General features: G+C 44.6%; 1 protein-coding gene across 4 annotated transcripts in view; it reads left to right on the top strand.

Moving 5' to 3' along the window:
• Window positions 1–5007: 5007 nt before the first annotated feature.
• FAM131B (family with sequence similarity 131 member B) overlaps window positions 5008–23565 on the top strand; it is a 33559-nt gene continuing 15001 nt past the window's right edge. For 2 of the 4 annotated variants that reach the window (XR_004061695.1, XM_030971308.1), the window contains exons 1-2: window positions 5008–5218; window positions 23213–23322. Coding sequence is in view for 1 of the 4 variants with exons in the window: in XM_030971308.1 (XP_030827168.1) it covers window positions 5191–5218; window positions 23213–23322 (138 nt within the window). In the remaining 3 variants the exon portion in view is untranslated. Of the gene's footprint in view, window positions 5219–23212; window positions 23323–23565 lie in introns of those variants that run through there. The other 2 variants (XM_030971321.1, XM_030971330.1) reach the window with 2 other exon arrangements.

The raw sequence follows: 23565 nt of genomic DNA, 5'->3' as shown, positions 1-23565 counted from the left end.
ACAGCTGAAGACACATCTTGCAAGAAGCATGTAGGAAGTTTCTCCATGTCTTCTGTGATAGTAGCTGGTCACAAGGTATTACATAAGGATTTTAAAAAGGATCAGAGAAGGAGAATGTGGACATTCATTTTCCAGAGTCTTTTCATGGGATGATAGACATGGTTGCCCATGATACCTCTGAGGAATAGGCAAAAGGAAGACGTTTTGCATTATTTGGTGCTTGGTGATGTTTACTTGAAAGTGGGACATTAGTTGCCAAGATATATATTATTTTTTCTTTTAATTTTAGCTGGTTTTAGTGGTAGCTAAGGAAGATGACAGGGGCACATTACCTACTGTGATATAATCTGCATCCGTGATAATTAATTGATGAAAAGAATAAATTTACTCAGCAGGTAAGACAGTGACAATACCTTTGTATTTTATAAGCAGTGTTTCTTTGGAAGATGCTGTTCCAGTATTTATAATTTATAAGATCTTTATATTTATATAGAGATATAGGGAACATCTGGTAGAACAGGTTTAATAGATTCATCAATGGCTTATAGAAAATATGAACAGCCGTCTCTTAAAACACAAACAAACAGTTAATTTACAGCATAAGCTGGTCTTCAGGGATATGATGGAAGCCTCAGGGTAGGTTTAGAACAACTTGCTGAGAACTAGACTAGTTCTAAAACTGGTTTGCTCTGTGCTGTTATCAGCCCCTCTATCAGGCTAGTGACTCTATCAGTCACAAGGTGACTATTTTTAGATTTGCTGGAATTGTGTTTTCCTCCCCACCCATCCCTGCCCAGACTTACAGTGACCATTCTGTGTGCAGAGCATGGGGGAAGAGAGGCATGGATCCTTGTCTGTTCCCAATTCACCTAGGCATACAACCCCAGAAATAGGTGGTCCTCACCTAGGAGCACACGCTTATTGATTATGGTATCTCAATTTCTCTGTTGCATTCATTGCAAAACTGCAGGAACAGAGGAAGAAGAAAGTCAAGGCATATTCATTGCAAAACTGCAGGAACAGAGGAAGACGAAAGTCAAGGCATCTTTATGTGGCACTTCCTCCAGCAGCATCCTTGACCTAGTTTGGGCAGCACTGAAGCTCTGTTTTGCAAACAGAAGTTGCTAATGGCACTGACCTACAGAACACAACAGGTCAAATATTCCTTCCCTTTTGCCAGCACAGCCTCTCACAACAGGGGCTGTAGAAGGGGAGATTTTCAGAGGGGCACATAATTTCACCCATCATAAAAATAAATTAGGAAGTTGCAAGGAGCTGTCTCCTACTGCTCCTTTCTTCTGAGGTACCCAGCTTTGTAAAAAGATCTATCCATGTTTCTCTCTAGATATTTAAATACCTCCCTCTCCCAAACCTGTACAAAAACTTAGATTTGTGAAGATCTTTCAGACCAGCATTTAAATCAGCACTTATCAAACAAATTTTGTATACAATTTCCTACATGAAATTGCAGCCTCATTGTTTAAGAACCAACCCACAATGCTCAGAGAAAATATCCACAGCCTGTCAGAAAGTGTATTTCAAAGAAAACAAAACTGTTTATGTTCTGTCATTTACCCCCAGTTCCTTGAAGCAGCAGTGGGAATGTTGTTGCTCATGAAAGTGCAAGGACAAAAACTGTGGGGGACAGTTAGATTTATGTTCTGTTTCAGTCCCTTGTTCAGAGATTCAGTCTTGTCACTTCCCTCCTACGAGATAATTCTTATGAAATCACATTCTTATTAAACCATGTATTTCTTCAAAATGTAAAATACCTACTTTTCTTTTGGTGCTACATGATAAACATTTTTACTGATTTTAAAAAGTTTGTTATTGGCTTGATAAAAACTAGAAACTGTTCACTGATTATGAATTCCCTATTGCATAGAACCCACTGTACAGAAGAGCTGAGCAACTGGGTGAAAGCTGAGTCTTAACAAAATCTTCTCAACTTCTAATGAGAATGAAATTGACTTTAAATATGTAGATTTATGTAAATATAAATAACACATAATGTTATGTAAACATAATGAATAAAGGTGTGATTAAGAACCAAAAGATGGTGAAGAGTCTATCCTTTCATTAAGCTGACTGTATTAGATATGAGAGATGAAGCATGGCTCTAGGTGCCAAGACAGGTATTGCTTCCAGCAGCTAAGTGATATTGATTTCAAATTAAAAAAATGAGGGAGCTGGTGGCATCAGGACATGCGAGACAGCCACAAGACAGACCAATAGTTCTGTGGAGTGAATGAATGGACACTTGGGTGTAATCCTTCTTTCCAGTTCTTTTTTTTTTCTGCTGTGCATGTCTGGCAGCAGCATGTGTGCTTGCCAGATCCTGTGTAAACTACCACCTCACTAAAGCAGCAGCAGACAAACCCATGAAGAACTGGAAAGCAGCTTTTCAGGCAGGGTAAGTGCTAGGACTTGCTCACCTGCCTGTGGAATCACACCCTGGGGCAGAAGTCAGAGCAGGTTGATGTAGATGATATTGTACCTTAATGAAAGGAAAGCCAAATGTGCATTTGCTAGGACTTGGGATATGACTTTGAGCTTGAGATAAAGCGATAGACAAGCTCAGGGGGAATAAAGAAAGAAGAGTCAATGTGACTTGTCTGAAATCTTCACTGATAAGGAAACCACAGCAGAGTTCACTCAGTGCACAAAAAAGGTTCACAGAGGACCAGATTTAGATTTGGTGGGTGGGTGAGAGGGAGAAGGGGATTAAAATGAAACCAGACTCTCTGAACAGAGGAAAAGAAATTGCCCACAGCTGTGTCAGTAATACATCTTCTTGGGCCAGGGTGAGGTGCAAATGCTATTTGGTGGGGTTTGGTGAAACTGCTGAGGACAGCTGTCCTGATCGATCAGTCCACAGGAGACTGAGGGCAACAGCAGCTGGCTGGGCAGCCACCAACTTAAAAAACATTTACCCAAAACAGGACTTCTGTTGTTATATACCACTCTTCCCATTGCAATCTGCTTTTGCTTCCTCTTTCCTCGCATTTTTAGCCCTAGAGATCTGCTTTTTAGAGATGGTGAAACACCTTGGTTAGCATACTGCCAGACCCATTGTTTCCCAGTACTTTTACAACCTAGGTTAGAAGAGCGTAGACATGTTGGGAAAAGTATCTTTAGTAAGTCATTCAGAAAAACGAGATGAAAACTGATAGGTTTGGAAATATATGGGGGAGGTGGAAGGAGTGAAATAGGGAAAGAATTCTAACTGTGGAAAAACTTCATCCTCACCAGGGATCTAATGCTTTGTCCCCAGTGATAAGCATTGTAGCAGCAGAGCAGGCTGGCCTCGGGCACCAGAGAGGAGGGGACTCTGATCTCTCACACTTCAGCAGCATCATGTTCACCATACATAGTAATACCTTCAATATCATGAAGAAGGAAAAAGATAAAATAGCTGCCTATATTCAGACCATGATTTGGGGTTTTTTCTCTGCCTTTATCTTTCCCGCGTAGATTTTATTTTGTAAATTGACTTTATCTGAGTAGACTTCCTGCTTATTGTTTCAGAGGGTCAGGCAAAACACGTTCTGTCTGAAGCCCTTTTTTTCCTTATTTTTTTCCTTCCTTAGGCTGACTGTAAGGTGTGAATGGAAAAATGAATGAACTTACCTATTCTTTGGTACTGCTGTTAATGAAGATTGATCAGCTGTCTTGAGTGACTTCTCAGCAATGCTGACAAAAACTGAATTCTCCAAGCACGAGGATGAGATCAAAATGGATCATATGGGATCAGCAAAATTCAATTTGCCATTACTAGAGATGGGTGGAAGGATGCTGGTGAGATCAGAGAGGCTTTTTGGGCGAAGGAGACAAAAAGGGCCAGGGAGAAATTGTGAGCATTTCAGAGAGTGAAGGTGGACGGACCAGGCTGGAGAGAGTCCGTGGGGCTGGGGAAGCGGGCCAGGAGGACACTGCCTGTTGATGGTGCCATCAGGTGAGAAGAATTTGGGCTGTGAAGGGAACTGACCTAACCACACCTTCTCCATCTGCAGAGATCCCTCCTCACTGTCGTGTTAGCGAGGAGGACGTGGGAAAGGCCTCATCACGGTGGTGCGGGGCCAGGGGCAGAGGCCGGCCGGCGCCGCACGCCTGAGCCCCGCGGCCCGCCCGGGGGCAGATCGGACCGCGGGGAACCGCCGTCCTCCCGCCGGATGGCGGCTGGGGCGGCTCCGCGGGCCGCCTGCCCTCGGCAGCTCCCGCAGTCCCTGCGGGCTGGGCTGCGGCGGCACCGGCACCGGCACCGGCACCGCGCCGGGCGCGCCCCGGGGGAGGCGCGGCACGGCCGCTGGGGGGCTGCCGGTAACTGAGTCGGGTCCGCAAGTGTAGTTACCGGGAAACCGCGCCCGCCCCGCCTCCATTCATGCATCCATCCATCCATGCATCCATCCATCCCCAGCGCCCCTCGCTGCTACTGCTTCTTCTTACGGGGACGCGCCAGCTGCTAACCCACCTCCCCCATCCCCACTTGCTTTACTCTTAACAGGGACAAGCCCGCTGCCCACTCGCCTCCCGCCTCCTCTCCCGGCCTGCGGCACCGCCCGCCGCTCACCTGTGCCCGCCCCGCTCCCCCGGCGGGCGGGAGGGGCCCCACGCCGTCCCCCGCTCCGTGCGCATCCCGCGCCGCCCGCACCTGTCCCGTCCTGCCCGCCCGCCCGCCGGGGTCCTCGCCTCCGCCCCGCCGCCGGCCCGTCCCGCGCTCCCCGCGGGCAGAGGGGCGGCCCGGCCCGGCCGGCGCTGCCTCCCCTCCCCGGGCCGCGGAGGGCGGCAGCCAATCGGCGCGGCGCTGCCGGGCCGAGCTGTTTACCCAATCTCAGCCCGCCCCCGTCGGGGAGCCGGGAGCGGGGGGCGGGCGGGCAGCGGGGGCTCGGCGGCGGCACCGGCGGGGACGCGGCAGCGGACGGGGAGCCGCGCGGGGCGCGGCGCAAAGCGCGGAGGCGCGGCGGGGGCAGATGCCAGCCTGGCCCGCGGGCTCCCCGCCCGCCCGCCCGCCTCGCCCCGGCGGGGGCACTCCGCGCTCCTACCTGACCATGACCCCGCGCCGGTCCCCGCTGGGCCACCCCGGCGTTTCCCGCTGAAGGGACCGGCTCCTTTCCGACCTCCGCCGCTCCCCGCCTTCTCCGCCTACTCGCTGCTGAGGCTGCCGCCTCTCCCCGGAGCCCCGCCGGAGTGATGGGCTGCATCGGATCCCGCACCGTGGGTAAGGCGTTGGCGGGGACGGCGCCAGAGGATGCTCGGGCAGCCGCGGCCCCCGCCCGGGTACCCGCACGGCAGCCCCCGGCAGGTCGCCCCTCGCAGCCCCCCTCCCTGCCGCCCGTGCAGCGCCATTAGCTGCGTGCGACCCTTCCCCACCTCGGTCTCCCGTGGCGTGGCGGGGCTGCGCGGAGCCGCTGGCCTAGGTGCTGGCAGCGGGGCGGCGGGACGTGCCCGGGGCGGGGGTCGTCTGCCCGTGTCACCCGTGACGAAAGGTCGCCGAACATGTGGGTCAGTGCGGCGCCTCCAGAGAAGGGGGTGGGTGCGGGGCGTGCCGTGCCGTGCCTCCCGGAGCGGGATCAGGCGGCCGGCGGCTGGCTCCTTTGCTCGGTAAGGGTTTATTGTTATCCGAGGATACATAACGTTGCATGATCTGCACGTCTTCTTGTCTCCCCCTTTCCCTTGCGTAGACTTCAATGGAGAAGAGCAAAGAAAGCTGAATCCCTTCCCTCTCGCAAAGCTATTGCGAGGGGACGCGGGGAGGGACCGCATCCTTCCGCTGGGCCACGCCATGCACATTTTTAACCAAAGGATCCCAAGCCTTCAGGGTGTGTAACCCATCTCTCCCCTCCTACACACATGCAGATACCGAGAGGTCCCTTGATCTTTAAGCAGAGGTATCTACAGGTAAACACAGCATTCTGGGCACACTTTCTTGCCTTCAGGATTTTTTTTTTCTGTGCAAACCACAGGTACAGCTCTATCAGTTACATGGGGATATATACTTCAATATGTCAAAAGACTCTCTGAGAGCCGAACAGAGTTCATTTGGCAGTACATCTCGTTCCCAAGCTGTCGGCTCTGTTTCTCCCAAGAGCACGCGGGCATCTGTGGGAAAAGGAGACCTCTGAGGACATCAGAATTGCACCACCGCCCCAGATGGAGGGACTGTGTCACCCCAGAGTAAATCTGAGGGACTATGTCAAAGCCTGATGCTGTGACGCTTCTTGTCTCAGCGGGAAAGCCCTTTGTGAGCACTTGCCAGGAACCATCTACTCCTGCAGCAGCAAACTTTAAACTACAGAATCCAGTTTCTACTTCAGGAATTAATTCCTGTACCTAGTCTATGTCTCTCAGTGGTCTCAAATGTCCTTATGACCTAGAGAAATCTCTTGCGTGTCTACATGGCAAAGATCACTGCAATATTTCCCTTGAGATTCTTCAAGCTCACCTGGATCAGTGTCTCTATAGCACATCAGGACATGTGTTGCCTCCATCTCCTGCCTTGCCCCTATCCTCCCCATACCCACGCTGCCGAGGACATTATTATTCTGTTAGCTGGGTAATTATTGGTACGCCTTTTATCGATGTCTGTCTGAACTGGCAGTGTTAATTCTTGGTCTCTCTTCCCACAGTGCTGTTGAAATAAAGAACAAACATGCATTTACTAATATCCACTCTCCATTGCAAAATGTGGTTAAGCTCTCGTACAAACTACAGGTGTTTGTTCCTGTGCATGGCAGCATTTTTATGATCTGTGACTTGGAGTCTATGTTACAAAAACACCCCTGGTATAGCTGAGCTGTTGCAAGTATCATTCTCATATGAGATTATATATATATATATTTATATATATATATATGTTTGTATATATATTTATAAATGTCATACAGTTGTGTGGGCATAGATGAAAACAGAAAATAGCATCTATGCTATGTCGATGGGATAATGATAGCTGAAAATTCATTTTGCAAGTTGCAGTCCTCCAATACAGACCTTAATGGTACAGATGTTTGACTTCTCATATGATAGCAATTTTTGGTTAGTGTGATACACGTTCATTCTTGATGGTGATAGCTCAGTGGACTTTAGGGACCTATTTATACAGTTAACTGAGGAGCTTTTCTTGCCATGGTGTTACGAAGGCCTGTGCTAAGGGGGATTGCACAGCTATGATTCTGGTCTCTGTGGGAGTCAGATATGAGTGTAGTAATACTGTCTGATGCCTGCTTCGTGTGAAACTTTTATACTGCTTTGCTTTAGAAGGGGCTAATTCTCCTGTCAGTCCTAGACGCTGGATTTAGTGAAGGTGGGATCCTTGAATTTTATTTGGACCACTCCACCTAAGGAATTTTGTTCAGAACAATTCTTACTTGGCAGCCTAGATTTTTGGCTCCAGCCTTCCTGGAGTTATTGAGAGGATTCTTCAGACATATTTTCTTCGAGCTGGAAATCAATGCTTTGAAGTACTAGGTCTGAGCTCTAGGATGTGGTTGGAAACTAACATCGTAGCGTGAGCAGAGCTTTGTGTTCTCTCTTCCAAGTCTATCTGGTTAGATTTTTGCAGAATTAGTTCAGTATACAGCCTCTGTATTGCCTTCCCAAGACCAGGTAGGTCCCAGAGAAGGGAGCGCTATGCTTGTATTGGTTTTACCTTGAAATTTACATGGAGCTGATTTTGAACTCAGAATTCAAGAGGTTTTAATTAGTGATAGAAAGCTCATAATCAGTCACATTTAGTTTATTCACCACACAAGGGCCAGTGCAGGATTGTGCCCTGAGCTTGCTCCGGGCCTTTTTCCATTCCAATTTTAAGCAAGCCACATGATTTCTTCATCTCCTGCAGGGATGTTTTACTATGATCTAGTTAGATGTCATAGTTTGCACATGTTTAGTGATGTGCAACTTTACATTTTCTTTCCTAAATATGAGTTTTCTGGTTATTTCTCCCTGGGGAAAAGTAATTGAGAGGATCATAACAGAGCAGCTCCATATGTGATAATTTAAAATAGAGTCATAGAGTATATTTAAATTTTACAGAGGACACCAGAATGGCAATGATCACATTATGATTTCCTAAGGTATGGAAAAAGCTGAAAATTGATCTTAAAAGGCTAACCTGATATCCAGTCACCTTCTCCACAGTCACATCTCAATGTCATACATGTGCTTTGTGTAACCTGGCATATAGCAATTACACAATGAGAAGTGGAGGTGGCTTCTTCCTCTGGTAATGGCTGCAGGTCGTGTCTGTGTATTGGTGATACCCCATCATAGTTCCTAGAGAGCTACCTAGCAACTCTCATCATAGCTGGGTCTCAGTTTCAGGAATGTAGAGGAGAATTTTCACTGAGGTTGCTAGACAGTTAAGGCTGTAAAATCCACCTAGGAACTTGTGGGTATTTGAGTGCCAACCAGCTAAATGCCAACGATTACCTTGGTTGTTATCAGTAACTGAGCCAAGGTTAGAGTTTCACGTCGGGCTAGGTGTCTGGATGCATTGCAAGTGTACCTTTGACTACAGCTTAGACATCTCGTAACACTGGCTGTTCTGATTAGCGTGGCAGGGTTTCTCCTAGTTCCTTGAATGGATTTAAATTAATAGAAAGCTCAAGCTTGTTAAGCTCAAGATTGCTGTCTCTTTTTTTTCCCAGTGATTTCTCTGATTTCTGTCACATCTTTGCACAGAAGCCTGCAGCAAACATGTTTTGTGAATGTGATGTAAAATGGTGGGAAAATAGTCCAAGACCATTACAAACTAATAGTACTTTTGGAGTGTGGGAGAAGGGAAACTAGAGTTGCTCACACTGAGGGTCGGGAAAAACTTTTTGACTATGAGAAGTGTCAAGCACTGTAATGGGTTTCCCAGAGAGGTTGTTCAGTATCCATTCTTTGAGGTTTTCAGGACCAGACTGGGTAAAGCCATGAGTAATCTGGTCTAACCTCATAGCTGGCTCTCTTTGAACTGGAGTTTTCACCTCAGGAGGCACCTTCCAACCCAGTCAGCCTGTGATCCTATGCTTAGGGTCTAAACCCTGGAGTGGTTGCCTCTCTGAGTCAGGTTGGACTCACTGCTTCGGTCTTGCTCTGCCAGAGGACCCCAGGTCTTCCGCATGTCATCAGTACACTCCTACATGTTGCCCCCATCACCACTTTCCTTTAACTCCTGGGAGTGCCATGTGTCACAGAATTCCTCCCCATGATAGCCCCAGCTGCCCGCTGCAGCCCTCCCTCTCTGAGTGCTTTTGGTGTGGCAGTTTTGCAAGAAGCAGCCCAAGTGACAGCTGGGCTGGTGCACAGAGCATCAGTCACTGACCTGCAGGCTGGAAAAGGCAGCGCTCTCCATTGTTAATGAACTGTTCAGGCTCTGCGTCAGGTGTGACCTGCCAAAGCCAGGTACCTGGCTTGCTGGGCTCCCCTTCACTGGGAATGGTCAGTGTCCTGTCAGAGGCAGGATTATGTACTTCTTCTGTTGCTTTCCCACTGGATGATCTCTGCTAGGTGTAAATGAGTGGCTCATAGCACCCACAGCAGGAGAGATGGAGCCAAGGACCACCCACTCCTAATCCAGCCACTTTAGATTCAGCAGAGTGGGAGCAGGGTAGGAGGCTGACAGGAGAGGGGTAAAGCAGCTGGAGCAAGCAGTGAACATCCCCTGCATTTTTCTCCTTACTTATCCCCCCCCACAGATCTGTAGGTGTGTGAAGTGAGATCTGGAATGGCAAGTGTGGTCTACACACTTGGGGTGTGAAAAAGTGAGACATCCCCTCTGCATGCACACCTCACACATACCAAGTATGTATCAAGGTGTCCGTTCCTGCCTCCTTCACCTTCAACATCTGAGTGAGTCAGTGAAAAGGAATAAAGAGAGGAGAAGCCTTGGAAAGGTGATGGTAATGCAGAAGGAAACTGAGTCATGGAAGTAGGAATAATTTCATTTAGTTGCATGCGCACAGGTGGAAGGGGAAGGAGTACAGACGTCTGTGTGGAAACTGTAGGTGATGTGAGTAAAAGAGTGGGAATACATGAAAAGGGGCATCTGGGTATCTTGTTCCTCCCTTACTTGGGATAGAGACAGAACAGAGGAACAAAGGGACACCTTCAGATCAGACCGCTTTGTGGTTGGTCTCACTTCACTACTTGTATTTCTTCCCAATCTGGCTTTTCCTCTTTCAAGCAGTTCTCAATCTGATCACTTCTAGAAACTCAAGTAGAGGGCTCAGGGGTGAGAACTTGTTTGTCCCTGTAAGATTCTGAGCAGAGATCATCTCCCAGACCTAGCAGCCAGTTCTCCTGAAGGCTGTACAAACAGGTGATCTCTGAGACCTCCCTCTCACACCAGGGCGTCTGAAATACAGGTGGGTGGTTTCAAAGTTGTGGTGGGGAGAGGCTGGCAAAGAGCATGATTGCATAAGCCTGGCTTTATAAGGGAACAGTAGTAAAAAATACATGTGCAAGGTAAGTGTGTGTCAGAAACATTCATTTGTAACAGAAAACAGTCTTTGGCATGTTGCTGATTGATGTAAGACTTTTGTGTATGTACAATGCAACAGATGTGATTTGAGGAATAGAACTGAGGAGGAGCATACTCATTTTGTGAACTCCTATGGACAGTAATATTGAAAGAATTATGAGAGAAATTACCAAGGAGCTGGTGGAAAAATGGAAGTAATGAATTCATTGGCATGACAAAGCTGGGAGTCTTAATTCTGTAGACTGATGTGTATTGAAGCAGAAGAAGTGAACTAATCAATAAGTGTTTTAGGCCTACTTTCTTGGGGGGATGTAGAAAAAATAGTTTTCAGGTCCTTTAATAAGGTTGTGTTCTCCAACAGTAAACAACAGTGATTTTAGACTGATACTTAACCAATTCAAGATAATTCGCACTCATGAGTTTTTAAGCACTTTGATAAAAAGTCAAAGCTTTATTTTATAAGGTCTTGAAATAGTGAAGAAGGTCTCAAGTGAAAAGCTGGGGTGTTAGCACGGCTTTAAATGTTTTGTGAGATGACCTATGTATTTAATTTTATCGATTAGTTAAAATTTCCAATAAAATATTAGAAGGCAAATACATCAGTGAGAATGGGCTTATACAAAACAGAGCCTGTCAAGCTAACTTAATTTCATGACTTTATGAGACTCCCTGCAGCCAAGTAGTTCTCTGAAGTACTTTACCTACAATCGTGGTAATGGAGGTAAAATATGAGATTGGTAAAAGATACAACCTCTAATAAGCTAGCAGTCAGCTTAGAACCACATGATTCATAGTTAGTTAATATATGAGTACAGTACATTCTAAGTGCATCTAAATTCAATAGATAGCAAAATAGTAACAAGGAAAGAATCATTGTTGAAAAACCTGTGGCTCTAATTTTGCCAGGTACTGTGTGAATTTTATATAATGCTCAAAATCCCGAGGGAGATCTAAAACACTGATAAACTTGATAGTATTTGCAATGACTAGAAGAACTGCTAAAAATGAAAGTAACAAATGGAAGGGATAAATCACTGATAGGGAACAGTTTGATTCATTTTAAGTACTGGCAGACAGTGTGTGTTTCACACAAATTAACCAAATTTAGATTAACCAAATATGAGTTAATCTAAATATCTAATGGCAGAGTGTGAATACTGTTTATGGGATCAGAATTCTATTTTGTGAGCAGTCACACTAAATAAGCTTATAGATATTGGAACTGGTAATCAGTAGGTCAACAGCTACTACTGAGATGCTGCAGCCAAGGAAGCTGATGTGCTTCTTTGATCTTGAATATTGAATAGGAGGAGAGAAAAGCATATTTTCTCTGCATTTGGCACTTGTGAAAAAAAATTATTTTTCATCTACTTTGTCTAATTCTATTATTATCACTTTGAGAAATACTGCAAAACTGAAGTATGACAAGAAAATAAACATAGAACCGTGCATAAAGACTTACAGAAGTGACTTGATGACAGTCCTTAAGTGTTTGATTGAAGAAAAAAACGACCTCGAAGTCATCTGACTCTTCAACCTAGTAGAAAGCTGTTAAGATGTGAGAAAAGGATGGCAGATACATTCAGATTGGAAATGAGGCAAAAATCAAACAGTAAAAATACTGAACTATTGGCATAATTTACTGAGAGTTGTACTGAGCCCTCTGTCACATGAACACAATAAAATCAAGATTTTAAAAAATGCCCTCATTGAAGCACAGCAACAGAAAGTATAATTAACAAAGGGAGTACATTTAGCCTCTCTTATTTTAAGGAGGTCAGACTAGATGATCAGGATGTTTCTCCATGAGTTTAAGCTACACATTCCCAGGTCCAGGAGTATACCAGACTTTTAAATGAAACATAATTTTTTTATATATATTTTTATTTAACGAATGGGGTTGTATTTGCAGATGCTGATCAGACATGGCTCATGGGGAAAGTTTCAGTTCAAAATTTCTAAAGTGCACTGGACAAAACAGTTTGGTGACCCAAATGGTGAGCATATGGATTGACATTCCACATAGGAAAAAGAGTTTTAGAGTTTATACTACTGGCCATTTATGTTCATTGGCCAGGGTGGTGACAGAAAGCTGTGACAGGCAGAGGAGGATCAAAGAGGCTGTGGAGGCAGGAAGCTCGGCAGGCTGCGGATTAAATGTTTACTTCAGGAGCTATTCAAAGAGCCTGTAAAAGGCAAATAACTTGCCTTTTGCAATGATTAGGAGGACTTAGTGCGTGGTGTTACTAATAAAGAGGCTTCAGGTGACTTAGAGAGATTAAGACCATAGCAGAACATCACCAGCCTCCGCCCCCAGCCTCAAAAACCCAACAATTTTGTATCTCTTCATTGTGGAAGAAGTTGTGGAATTTTATCTTGTGAAACCTTTTCTTGTTTGACGTGCATCACATCAGCTTCAGATCAAAGCCTCAGTGAGGTTGTAGAGCAGGTAGACAAAAAAGTGGTCAGATGATGTTCATGTGAGACTTCTGGAGAAGTTTGAGGCTGGAGGAGCTGAACTGCAGATTGTTATCTGTAATGCTTTCCAGTTGCTTGGGTACAAGGAGATTGGAAGGTAGATGATGTGATGCCAGTTTTTAAAATGATTTTGAGATCAGGAGAACTGTAAGCTAGTAAACAAGATATGCCTAGGAGGCAAGCTAATAAACATTACTCTGATGAACATAATTATTGTCAGCATGGAGAGATAAGATGTATTGAGAAAGAGTTAACCCTACAGTTGTTAGTTGATATCACGATTTATAAGTCTTAGAAGGGGTCAACAAGCAATATTGTCAAAGGAGGTCCAGTGGCAATAGTCCACTTGGATTTGCAAAGCACATTTGTAAAGGTTACTCACCCCAGGCTGTTAAAAGACATAAATCTGCTGTTGAATCAGAGAAGTTCCTTAAGTAGCTGGGTAAAGATAGGAAACAAGGATTAGCATGAAATGTCAGTTTTTCACAGAAATATTTTTTTCAGATTTGTGCATATCCATAAATGATATGAATGTTTTTTCAGATAAGTGCATTTCTGTAAATGACATGAAAAAGGGGAAGGGCTACATAATGAGGTAACAAACTATGGTAATAAAGTAATCATTTGGGGGTGCAGACAGAAAACTGCATGGAATGATTTGAGAAAGGATTTCACAATATCAAATTACTAGGTTATTTGATCTCGCAATATCAAATGACATAAATGATGGGTGAAATTTGATGTGGATAAATGTAAAATGATGCACACAGGCAAAGCAACTCTAGAGTTACATCTGCAATGATGGAGGTTTTGAGTTCACTGTTGCCATGCAGGAACAAGATCTTGTGGTTATAATGTGTGGCTTAATGCTTAGTACCACTAAAAATGCCAATCAAATGTTAGCAATTAGGAAAACAATGAGAGAATAAAATGAGAAATAGCATTATACTATGCATCTATCCATATGGTTCCCTTGTTTTGACATTTTATAATGCATTGATCCTAATGGTCTATTCCCATTTCAGAAAGGCCATAATCAAAGACTGGAAAAGATTCAGAAAAGGGCAGGAAAGACAATCAAAGGTATTGTGTGGCTAATATGAAAGGAGCCATTTAAATAAGGATTTCTCAAGTATGGAAATGAGATGGTTAAGGATATGAACAGATATCTAAAAAATAATGAATTTTCTCTGGGATAGGAACAGCATGGAGAAAATGATGAGGGAAGACCATTTAATTATCAATTTTAAAGCAGAGTCTAAACATCAAACAAAACTAGCAAGTGCCAATTTTAAAGCAAATAAAAGTTCAGCACTTCTTCATGTAACACAGAATTCAGTTGTGGAAGTACTTGACATAGGATGGCATGGGTACTTTTTTTGATTTTAGAAGTGAACAGATGAATCCTTTAAAGATGACTAAATACAGAGATGATGTCTGTCTTGGGCGCTACTTGAGGTGTAAATTGTGACAGGTTAGGACAGATATTCTGGGAAAATACCGCTGCTGTTTCCCCTGTTTGAATCGTTCCCTGTCTTTCTTACACATCCACTCCCACTTTAAGGACAAGCTGATACCCATCCCTAAAAAATACTAAATACCTCCTTTCCCACCACTTCCCAAAAGAAGAAGAGAATGAAGAAAAGAAACTGGTGAGGAAAAACCCAATCACTGAGGAGTGGGGGGATGGGAAGAAAACAATAAGAGAACAGACTAACAGGCTGAAACCTGGAAAACAGGGAACCAAGGGGGAACAGTGAGCAGAGCGCCCATGTATTTCCATTGATATCCAGGAACTGGTAGATGCTGCCTAGTGATGCCCTGCCCAGAGCACAGGAGTAGAAATAGCACTGTTAGTTGCCGGGATCTTGGAGCTGGACATATCCAGCTTGGTGAGAAACAGGATAGTTGATAAAGAGGACCCATAATTTAGTAGGTCTTGGGATAGAAACTGTGCAATAAAGGTGCGAGAAGTGCAGCCAGAATCAAAATAATGAGTTTTGGAGGAGACAGAAGATTGGCATGTGTGGTGTGTCAGTTTTCCCTCTGACTGCAGAAAAGGCCTGACTTGGGGAGTCCTGTGAAGAAACTTGAACCTTCTGCTTGATGAAAGATTTTCCCAGATGATGTTCCCAATGGGCCACTGAATTAGCTCAAAGTAGAAACTGGCCACCGGGGTTCTTCATTCTCTTCTGACAATGAGTGGTCCTGCAACCACTTATCCTGGGTCTAAGGGGCTGTTAACTGTGTTTGGATTTGAGGGGAAGGTTGCACAAATGATGTGCATACCTGGAAAAGGTGATGCCTGTTCCCTTGAGTGGAGATCAGAGGGGCCTCTTGAACAGGAGGTACCCCCTGTGTAGGTGTGGATGCCCTCAGGGACAGCAGGGAAAATCATGGGGTGGGGTTAGGGGTCGGTGTGATGGTGTGTGTGATGGTGAGATGTGGCCTCACCTGAGCAGGTGCAGGGCTGGGCATTGAGTACCTGCAGCTCTGCCTGGTGAGCTCAGCCCCTGCAGTCTCAGTGCCAGCTGCTCTTGGTCATTTTCCCCAGTTGCTTCGGGAGCTGTGGAGCTCTGTCTGGAGAGGACACCTGAAGCCCTGCTGGTGGCTTTCTAGGATTGGGAACAGTTTCTCTTACCAGATATCTGCTGGAAATACAATACAGCCGAGAGGAATCAGACCAGGAGTTTCCTGGAGTGTGTGTAAGAATTTCCTGACACAGCTGGTGAGTGTGCCAACTAGGGAGGCACCTGCTGGACCTGTTGTCTGTGAACAGGGAAGGACTTGTAGGTGATGTGGTGGTTGGAGGCTGTCTTGGGCACAGCCGTCACAAAATGAGAGACTTTTTGATGCTCAGAGCAGTAAGGAGGGGATCAGCAGAACTGCCACCTCGGACTTAAGGAGGTGAAACTTTGACTTGTTTAGGAGACTGTTTGACAGAGTCCCTTAAGGGGCGGTCCTGAAGGGCAGAGGGGTGCAGGAAGGCTGGACATTCTTCAAGAGGATATCATAAAGGTGCAGAAGCAGGCCATCCCTGTGTGCTGAAAGATGAGCTGGTGGGGAGAAAGACCAGAGCTTAGTCTGAAACTCAGGAAATAAGGAGAGTGTTTCACCTTGGGAAGAAGGGGCAGGTCATTCAGGAAGACTGCAAGGGTGTTGTGAGATGTGTGCAGAGAGAAAATTAGAAAGGCCAAAGAGCAACCAGAATTTAGTCTGACTGCTGCCATAAAAGGCAATAAAAAGGTTTCTGCAAATGCATAAGCAGCCAAAGGAGGGCTAAGGAGAATTTTCATCCTTTATTGGATGTGGAGGAAAATATAGTGGAAAAAAAAAGAGAAAAAGGCTGAGGTATACGCTTTGTTTTTGAGGGAGAGTGGTGGCAGGAGAGTGCTGCAGGGGTCAGCAGCCTCAGTGCTTCCTGTCTGGCTCTGACCACTGCTGCTGTCCCCAGACCAGATGCTTTGTGGGGACTGTGACCAAGCGGTGAAGGGTGTAGCCCCCTGGCTGTAAACCCTGGGGGTGCCAGGGTGACACGCCACAGCTGAGGCAGGGCAGGTGAGGAGGGTGGAGCCTGAAACTCTCAGGCTGCCACTGCCCTCATGTGCCGGTGCTCGGAACAGGCTCTGGTTTTGTCCATTCCACAAAGAGGGACCAGGAGCATCCCTGAGGTGGGAAAGGTGCTTTGTGTTCTGCTGATTGACTCTTGAGGAGCGCTGGGGGTGGTTCTTCTTCCCCACTGCTAAGGATGAAGCTACAGCACAAAGATGGCACATCTAATAGTATTCCTGTGCTCCAGGAGAGTGCCCACGTGATGTGCTGGCTACAGGGGGATTAAAATTTAAACACCTATGGAGAGCAACGTATGCAATTGCCTGCTGCATATTACTTCTGTGAGGCTGGCTGCAGGCCAGCCAGAAGGGGCTGCTACCTTGGTTCATATCGACGTTTTCATACTTACTGTGCTGAGTGAGGGCCCTGGGGACACATTCCCTGCACTTCAGAGAAGCAGTGAAGAATGAGGATAAACCCATGGCTGCTGTTCCTGCTGGCTGATACTTGTTCTGCAAATGAGACGGTGCTCTGAGGTTTGGGTTTTTTGAGTTTGTGTTAATTGGATCTGTTTCCAATTGTGTTTCGTTTTGGAGTACCTCCCTAGCCCACACGACGTGATGGCTTCTGAGAGCAGAGCTTCTTGTGTCTAGCATCAGGCTCTCTGCTCATCTTTTACTGAAAGATATGCAGTAGCCTTCAGTATTGGTTTGACAGTGTTTCCAGTCAAGAAGAAAAATGTAGGTGTTAGGGCTTTGTTCATTAATTCTGTCTCCTAAACAGCTCTGAAAAGGGATCTGCCTGCAGGAAGATGTAGAATGGTCTGGAAAAGTACTCAAATTATCCAAATTCAAAGCAAAGATCCTGAGAACTGCCCATCCGATTCCTAATCTTAGAGACAGGTCAGAGCTATAGGTGTTTCCATTTTTTAATCAGAAATTTGAAAAACATCTGTTTTGTGGACACCAAGACATTGCCTTGATGAGCACCAAACTGTTATGCTCTGTCTCCTCCACCTAAACAGGTTTTTTTTTCTGTTTCTCTTCCACAATTGACCCTGTTGGTAGGTGCCAGCAGATAACTAATTTTTATGCTTCTTTATGCAGTACAAGCTAGAATTCCTACAGAGTTAGGTGAATAACTTGGGTTGATGGATTTCTCAGCTTTACCTGAGAGAATTTGAGTGCTTCCTTCAGAGGTTCACCTCAGGGACAGCTCCAGTGAAAGGGGTTTATTCCTTTCCTTGATGACCTTTTGGATAGCTTTGATTGGCTCTGTGTAAAGCAGGCAGGGAGGGATAAGGTTTCTATGGTTATTCTAGCCACCCATCTGTCAGTCCTTCCCAGTAGTTTCAACTGCTTTAATTTCAACCACATTTGACAAGACGCGATGATGTTGTGTTTGACAAAGAAACACACTCCCACGAGTATCATGAAAATTGGTATCAGGGAAAGAACAATTTAAAGACTGATCATAATTACTGCAATTACATTTGTTGTTTTCTTAGTTGTTCAGGGGGAAAAAAAGGGAATGGAAAGGAATAATTGAACCATTTACTCTAAATATTCATCTTTACCAACATTAATGCTGGCTACCAGTATCAAATGACAAGGTTTCTGCACTCTGCTGGAAAGTAATATTTGAGAAACAGAAGAAAGTGTGCTAACAGGGGATAATAGCAGTGCTGGAAAATCATTGTTTAATTAAAATGTTTCTTGTGTTAATTGGCATGACACATCAGAAAGCAAATAACACAAATACTTATTTGGTATATGGTGTAGATGTTCACCAGCATGATGTTCAAAAGGGAAAAACAAAATTTGAGACTCTCAAACTCTGTTCATCTATTTGGTGTGGCACAAAATAGAGAAGACAAATTGGAGATGATGTTTAACATCCAGCACAGAAGTTACAACACAATAGATTATTAAAGGCTGTAGATGCAGATTGAAGTCATAGGTGCAGAAGCCTGATTTAAGCATGGACCTTGGTAAATGAACAAAATGCAGGCACAGGTACCAAATATAGAATCAATTAATGCACAGTGGAAACAGCAATTGAGAAAATGTCAAGAGGAAACCCAAGGAGAATGGGCTTGTTTAGATTAAGTTTTGAGTAATTCAAAACAAGGTGAATTTCTTATGGTCATACAATGCAAAGAAACTGAAAATATGACCAACTAAGAAGCTCAGCGTCTTCATGGTAAATTAAGGCATGTGGCAAAACGAGCTACAGAAATGGTAAAAAAGTAGTAGTAATAGATCAGCAAGGTGAGGTGCAGTCATCCAGATGATTTTTGTATTCTTCCAGTACATTCATCAAAATGTTCACTTTGCTTGGTAATGCTTACTACATGTATTCCCTACTTCCTAAGAGTCCAAAGTTACGATGCTCAAAAAACCCAGAATAAAGCAAGAGGTGGGGAAAAGGATATTTCCTTTCCCTCACATTTTTCCCTCTTTAAATGTTTTTCATCTTTATTATTTAGAAAGGCTTGACTTAAATCTTGATTTTTACCTTAACAGTACTGTAAGAGAAAGAGGGATGATATTTTCCCCAAAGGCTTAAATGACTTGAGTTGGAATGTTACGTCAGTTGTAATGGAGACATCTTTTTCTTATGAGTGTTTTTGCCGACTTTGTTTTTATCTAATTTGTGTTAAAAACTACAAAGCAGCCATGATCTGAAATAATGCGTCTTAATGTATTTCGACAGCTTTCATTTTCCCCTCTCTGCTTCATGTAATCAGCTTCCTACTTTTTCTTCAGCCATCTACTGAGTCTTCCAAAACAAGGATGAAATCTGTGATGTTAAAAAACCCCAAACCAAATAACAAATTTTTAAATAAAATGAAGACAACTTTTAGAAGTTCAGTGAAAATGAATCCCCTCTATATCCTTTCTGTACAGAAACAATGACAAGGTCAGAAACCCAGTTATCTTTCAACTTTCATCACCTCATTTCAGAACATCTGAACGAGAATGATAGCATGTTTGTAAAAATTCCACTTTAAAATTAGCTTTATGACCCACTCATTTTAAAGTTCTTATCAGGTCTATATGGAGAAGAGCAAATACTATTCTGTAAGGGGATATTGATCATAGAATTACAAGTGGAATAGTCATGATGATTAGCAGAAGCTGGAATGGGAGATGGATAAGAGAAATTATACTGGAGAAGAAACATACCATTACAAAAGAAAAGAACTCTCTACTAATTGCAGGGAGAAAGAGGTTGGCAAGAGACTGGATAAAAAGAATACTAATTTACAAAGTACTGCTTTTTCAGTTTCTGTTTTCCCACTTCATTCTCCATACTTTTTTTTTTCTGATTTTCCATGTTTCTTTCCTTCCATTTGCCAGAGCAGAACTTATTTTTTCATGTCTTGATCTAACATGAGTTAATGTTGCTCTTGCTATTTCTAGCAGGAGAGAAAAAAAACAAAACACTAACCTTTATCCAACTTTCAATAAGAGAAAGTAATGTTGCCCCAGGCCCAACATCAGTTAGACATTTTCTTTTCAAACAGAGTGTGATGCTGTAACTTTTCAGCAGATATGACTGCATTTAAAACCATTTAACAGATGTTAAAGAGTTATTTTCTCTCAATATATTTCTCTCTTAGTACCTGTGAAACTGTTTAGACCAAGAATTTATTTTCAAAAATTACTCAGTCTCTATAGAGCATGCAGAATCACATATTACTCATTCTTCTTCTCTGAACTGGGTTGTTGAGCTGTTTCAACTGGAGAGAAACAGTAGTAAATAAATTCTGTAGGTGTTCAGCTCTACTATTATAGAACAGGTGTGGACTTTGAGACAAATAATTGTTTGATGTTCTTCAACCATTTGATGCCACCATCTGCCAGAATAGTATCAATACTGGACAAGACAAAGCTCCTGGGAGACTTTATAGCACCTTTTGTGACCTAAAGGGGGCCTGAAAGCTGGAGAGGGACATTTTACAAGGGCATGGAGGGATGGTGCCAGGGGAAGTGGCTTCAGAATGAGAGAGGGTTGGTTTAAATTTGATAATAAGAAGAAATTCTTTACTGTGAGGGTGGTGAGGCACTGGCACAGGTTGCCCAGAAGGTCCGTGAGTGCCCCATCCCTGGGAGTGCTCAAGGCCAGGTTGGATGTGGCTCTGAGCAACCTGATGTAGCAAAAGGTATCCTTGTCTGTGTCAGGTGGGTGAAACTAGATGATTTTTAAGGTCCCTTCCAACACAAATCATGGACTGGTTCTATGAATATTTTCCACATTCTAACGCTTCAAGAAAACCATCAGTAGGATTGCAGCATTGAGAGCAAAGGCTGAGTGTCATTTGTGGAACATTGGGGCTGTCAAGTGACATGTGCTGAGCAAGAGGCTCCTCTTTATTTGGCTGGGGCGGAGGTGTCTTTGCAGTGTGTGCCCAGAATGGTGCTGCAGCCTGCTTGCAGTGTGTGCCAGGGTGGCTCCAGACTCACAGAAGGGCCACAGCACTGTGCTCAGAAAGAGCTGACAGTACCGGAAAAAGACCTGGGGTAAACAGAGATAAAGCAGGTATGACACTGTTACCTGCACCGAAGGGTTCTGTACAGCCGCCTTCTGCTCAGGAGAGGTGACATCTCTCCTGCTCTCCAGCATCCCTGTCTTGTTCAGCTCTGTGGCAGGAATGCCCCAGCTCTCCCCTTCTAGTGTGCAGGGCTGCAGGTGGAGGGAAGGAGCACAGACAGGAAAAGGCAGCTGGATCCCAGTGTGCAGGGGCAGGCTCCTACTCTGCTCTTTGCACCAGTTTCATCCTCCCACTGACCTCTGTTGGACCCTCAGTCCACCCTGATCACAGTCCACCCCTCCATCCTTCCTCTCTAGATTTGCTCTTCCTGGCAGTGCTCCCTCCTTCTTCCCTTTACCCCTACCCTCTTCAGGGGGACTGAGGACAGATGTATTCCATTCTAAGCCAGACCTTACAGCTGATGGTGCCTGGGTCAGTCAGCTGGGCTTTCACAGCTCTGCCTGGAACTTCCCTTTGCTATAAGAGAGTCTTCTGGCCCTAGAAGGTTCACTTGGACCCCAGATGTAACAGGCAACTCCCAAGTGGCCCATTAAGCCTTGCTCTTCTTGCTTGAGTTCATAAGTCCCCATATCTCCCTCTCTTGCCTTGTTGGACTCAAGGTTGCCAGTCCAGTCTGTGGCAGTGCAGTCAACAAGAGCTCAGTGAGGCCCAGTACATGGATGTGCTTGTCAGGAAAACCAGTCAAGAGGATCACAGCCCTGAAGGGTGGTGTTGGTCATGCTTGTCATAGCTATGTCCTGCCTTCTCCAGAGATCTGGCTGTGTCTGACCTCTGTGCTCACCTGTGTAACATGCGGTACAGGAATCCTTTTTCTTTTGAGTTCCCTGAGTTGCAAGGATCTGCAGCTCAGAGAACAGCAGCTTTACTCAGCCTAATTAGAAACATATGGGGGATGCTATTAAAGCACTTGGTTCTGATGAACAGAAATGTACTTTGGATGTGAAGGAAAAAATATCCTTTAGGTCTCTCAGAAATGGACCTTCCTGCACAGCAGAAATTTGAGATGTGAAGGTGTGATGGACCCCACCATATGCAAACAACGTTGTTTTCCTGATGTTTTTCATATTGCCATGTTTAGTCTTTTTAGGGGACAAAATCAGGGTTTTTTTGCATTTTGAATTCTTGGTGATGAGTGCCTCAGCTTTCCCCACCCTTAAGTGCCTCCATGACCCCTGCAGGCCTGTGTGGGGTGGAGTGCAGCATCTCTCACCTGTCAGAAGATTTGTACTGGGGAAGTGCAGTGATGAGCACTCCATAAATGTGCCAGAGCTGCTAGAATGAGCAAGGGGCTTTGCATATGTCTGTGGAGGAGAAATTTTCTATAAAGAGTAAAAAAAAAAGTTAGAAGATCGTGAAAGTAGAACCATTCACATTCAATCCAACCGGACTAGACCTTGCTGAATTGATCCCAGGAATAGATGTCATCTATTGACAGCTATGTTTCTTGACAGATTATAGGAGGCTCAGGTTTAAGGACAGTACAATGGTTCCTCCATGACATGGGAGCAAATAACTTCAAGCAGAATTTGAGGATGGCACACAGGCTGAAGACAGAGTAAATTGCTGAGTGCACAAAGCAGTCCTGGTTACCTGGCTGACTACTTACATGTGCTTCTTAGCATTTAGTTTCACTTTTTACATTTAATATTATTTAATTTTTAAATCTTAATAAAATTTTATCATGTGTATTTTGTATTATTGATATTTAACATTTGAAGTGTAATGGCAGGTATTCCAAAGGTCTTTTATCTTGCTGAGGGTGGCAAAGCAAAGGCTCCAGCAGCTCTAAGCTGATGTGCAACCAATTCAAGCCATAATGGTGAAATGCCTTTTTAAGAGATGATGGTTTAATATTGAAAGGGGATATTAAAGGAATTGGTTCTTTCCCAGTCACACATCATGGCTGGATGAATCTGCATTTTAGCCAAGCATACATCATGCTTGAGAAAAACACAAGTGACTTGTCTTCATATGGAGAAAGCTTGAGAAATACAATACTTGATGGGGTACAGGTGGTCTGATTACAAATGGAATGTCTGATTTAAGTCTGTTGTGGCCTTAAACTCAATGATTCTCCTGCTTGTTTAGCTGAGTTGGCTTAAGACTGGTAGAACAAATTGTAGAGGCATTCAGAAGCCTGACCAGCTGTGTTCCCACAGGAAATGAGGTGATTGCAGTAGACTGGAAGGGACTGAAAGATGTGGACCAAATCAATATGGACAGCACGAGTTCACTGCATGGCAGCAGCTTCCATCGACCTTCCACTGAGGTGAGTACCTGGCCCAGAGCTAATGAGCCAAGGACATGAGAAAGTTTGAAATCTGAGTTGAGAAATGGGTGTTGTGCATCACTGAGGCATGATCTGTGGGACGGCTGGAATGCCAGTGAGCTCCTGAGGATCATACCTAGGCAGTGTGGCTTGCTCTGAACAGAACTGAGTCACTCCCTTCACAAGATCCATAGTGAGTAAGAATTTGCAAATGAAAGTGCTTTTTAACCAGTCATGATGGGA

Source organism: Camarhynchus parvulus, chromosome 1 (assembly GCF_901933205.1).
Source record: "Camarhynchus parvulus chromosome 1, STF_HiC, whole genome shotgun sequence".
Taxonomy (NCBI): domain Eukaryota; kingdom Metazoa; phylum Chordata; class Aves; order Passeriformes; family Thraupidae; genus Camarhynchus; species Camarhynchus parvulus.
This window is presented reverse-complemented; position numbering and strand designations above follow the sequence as displayed.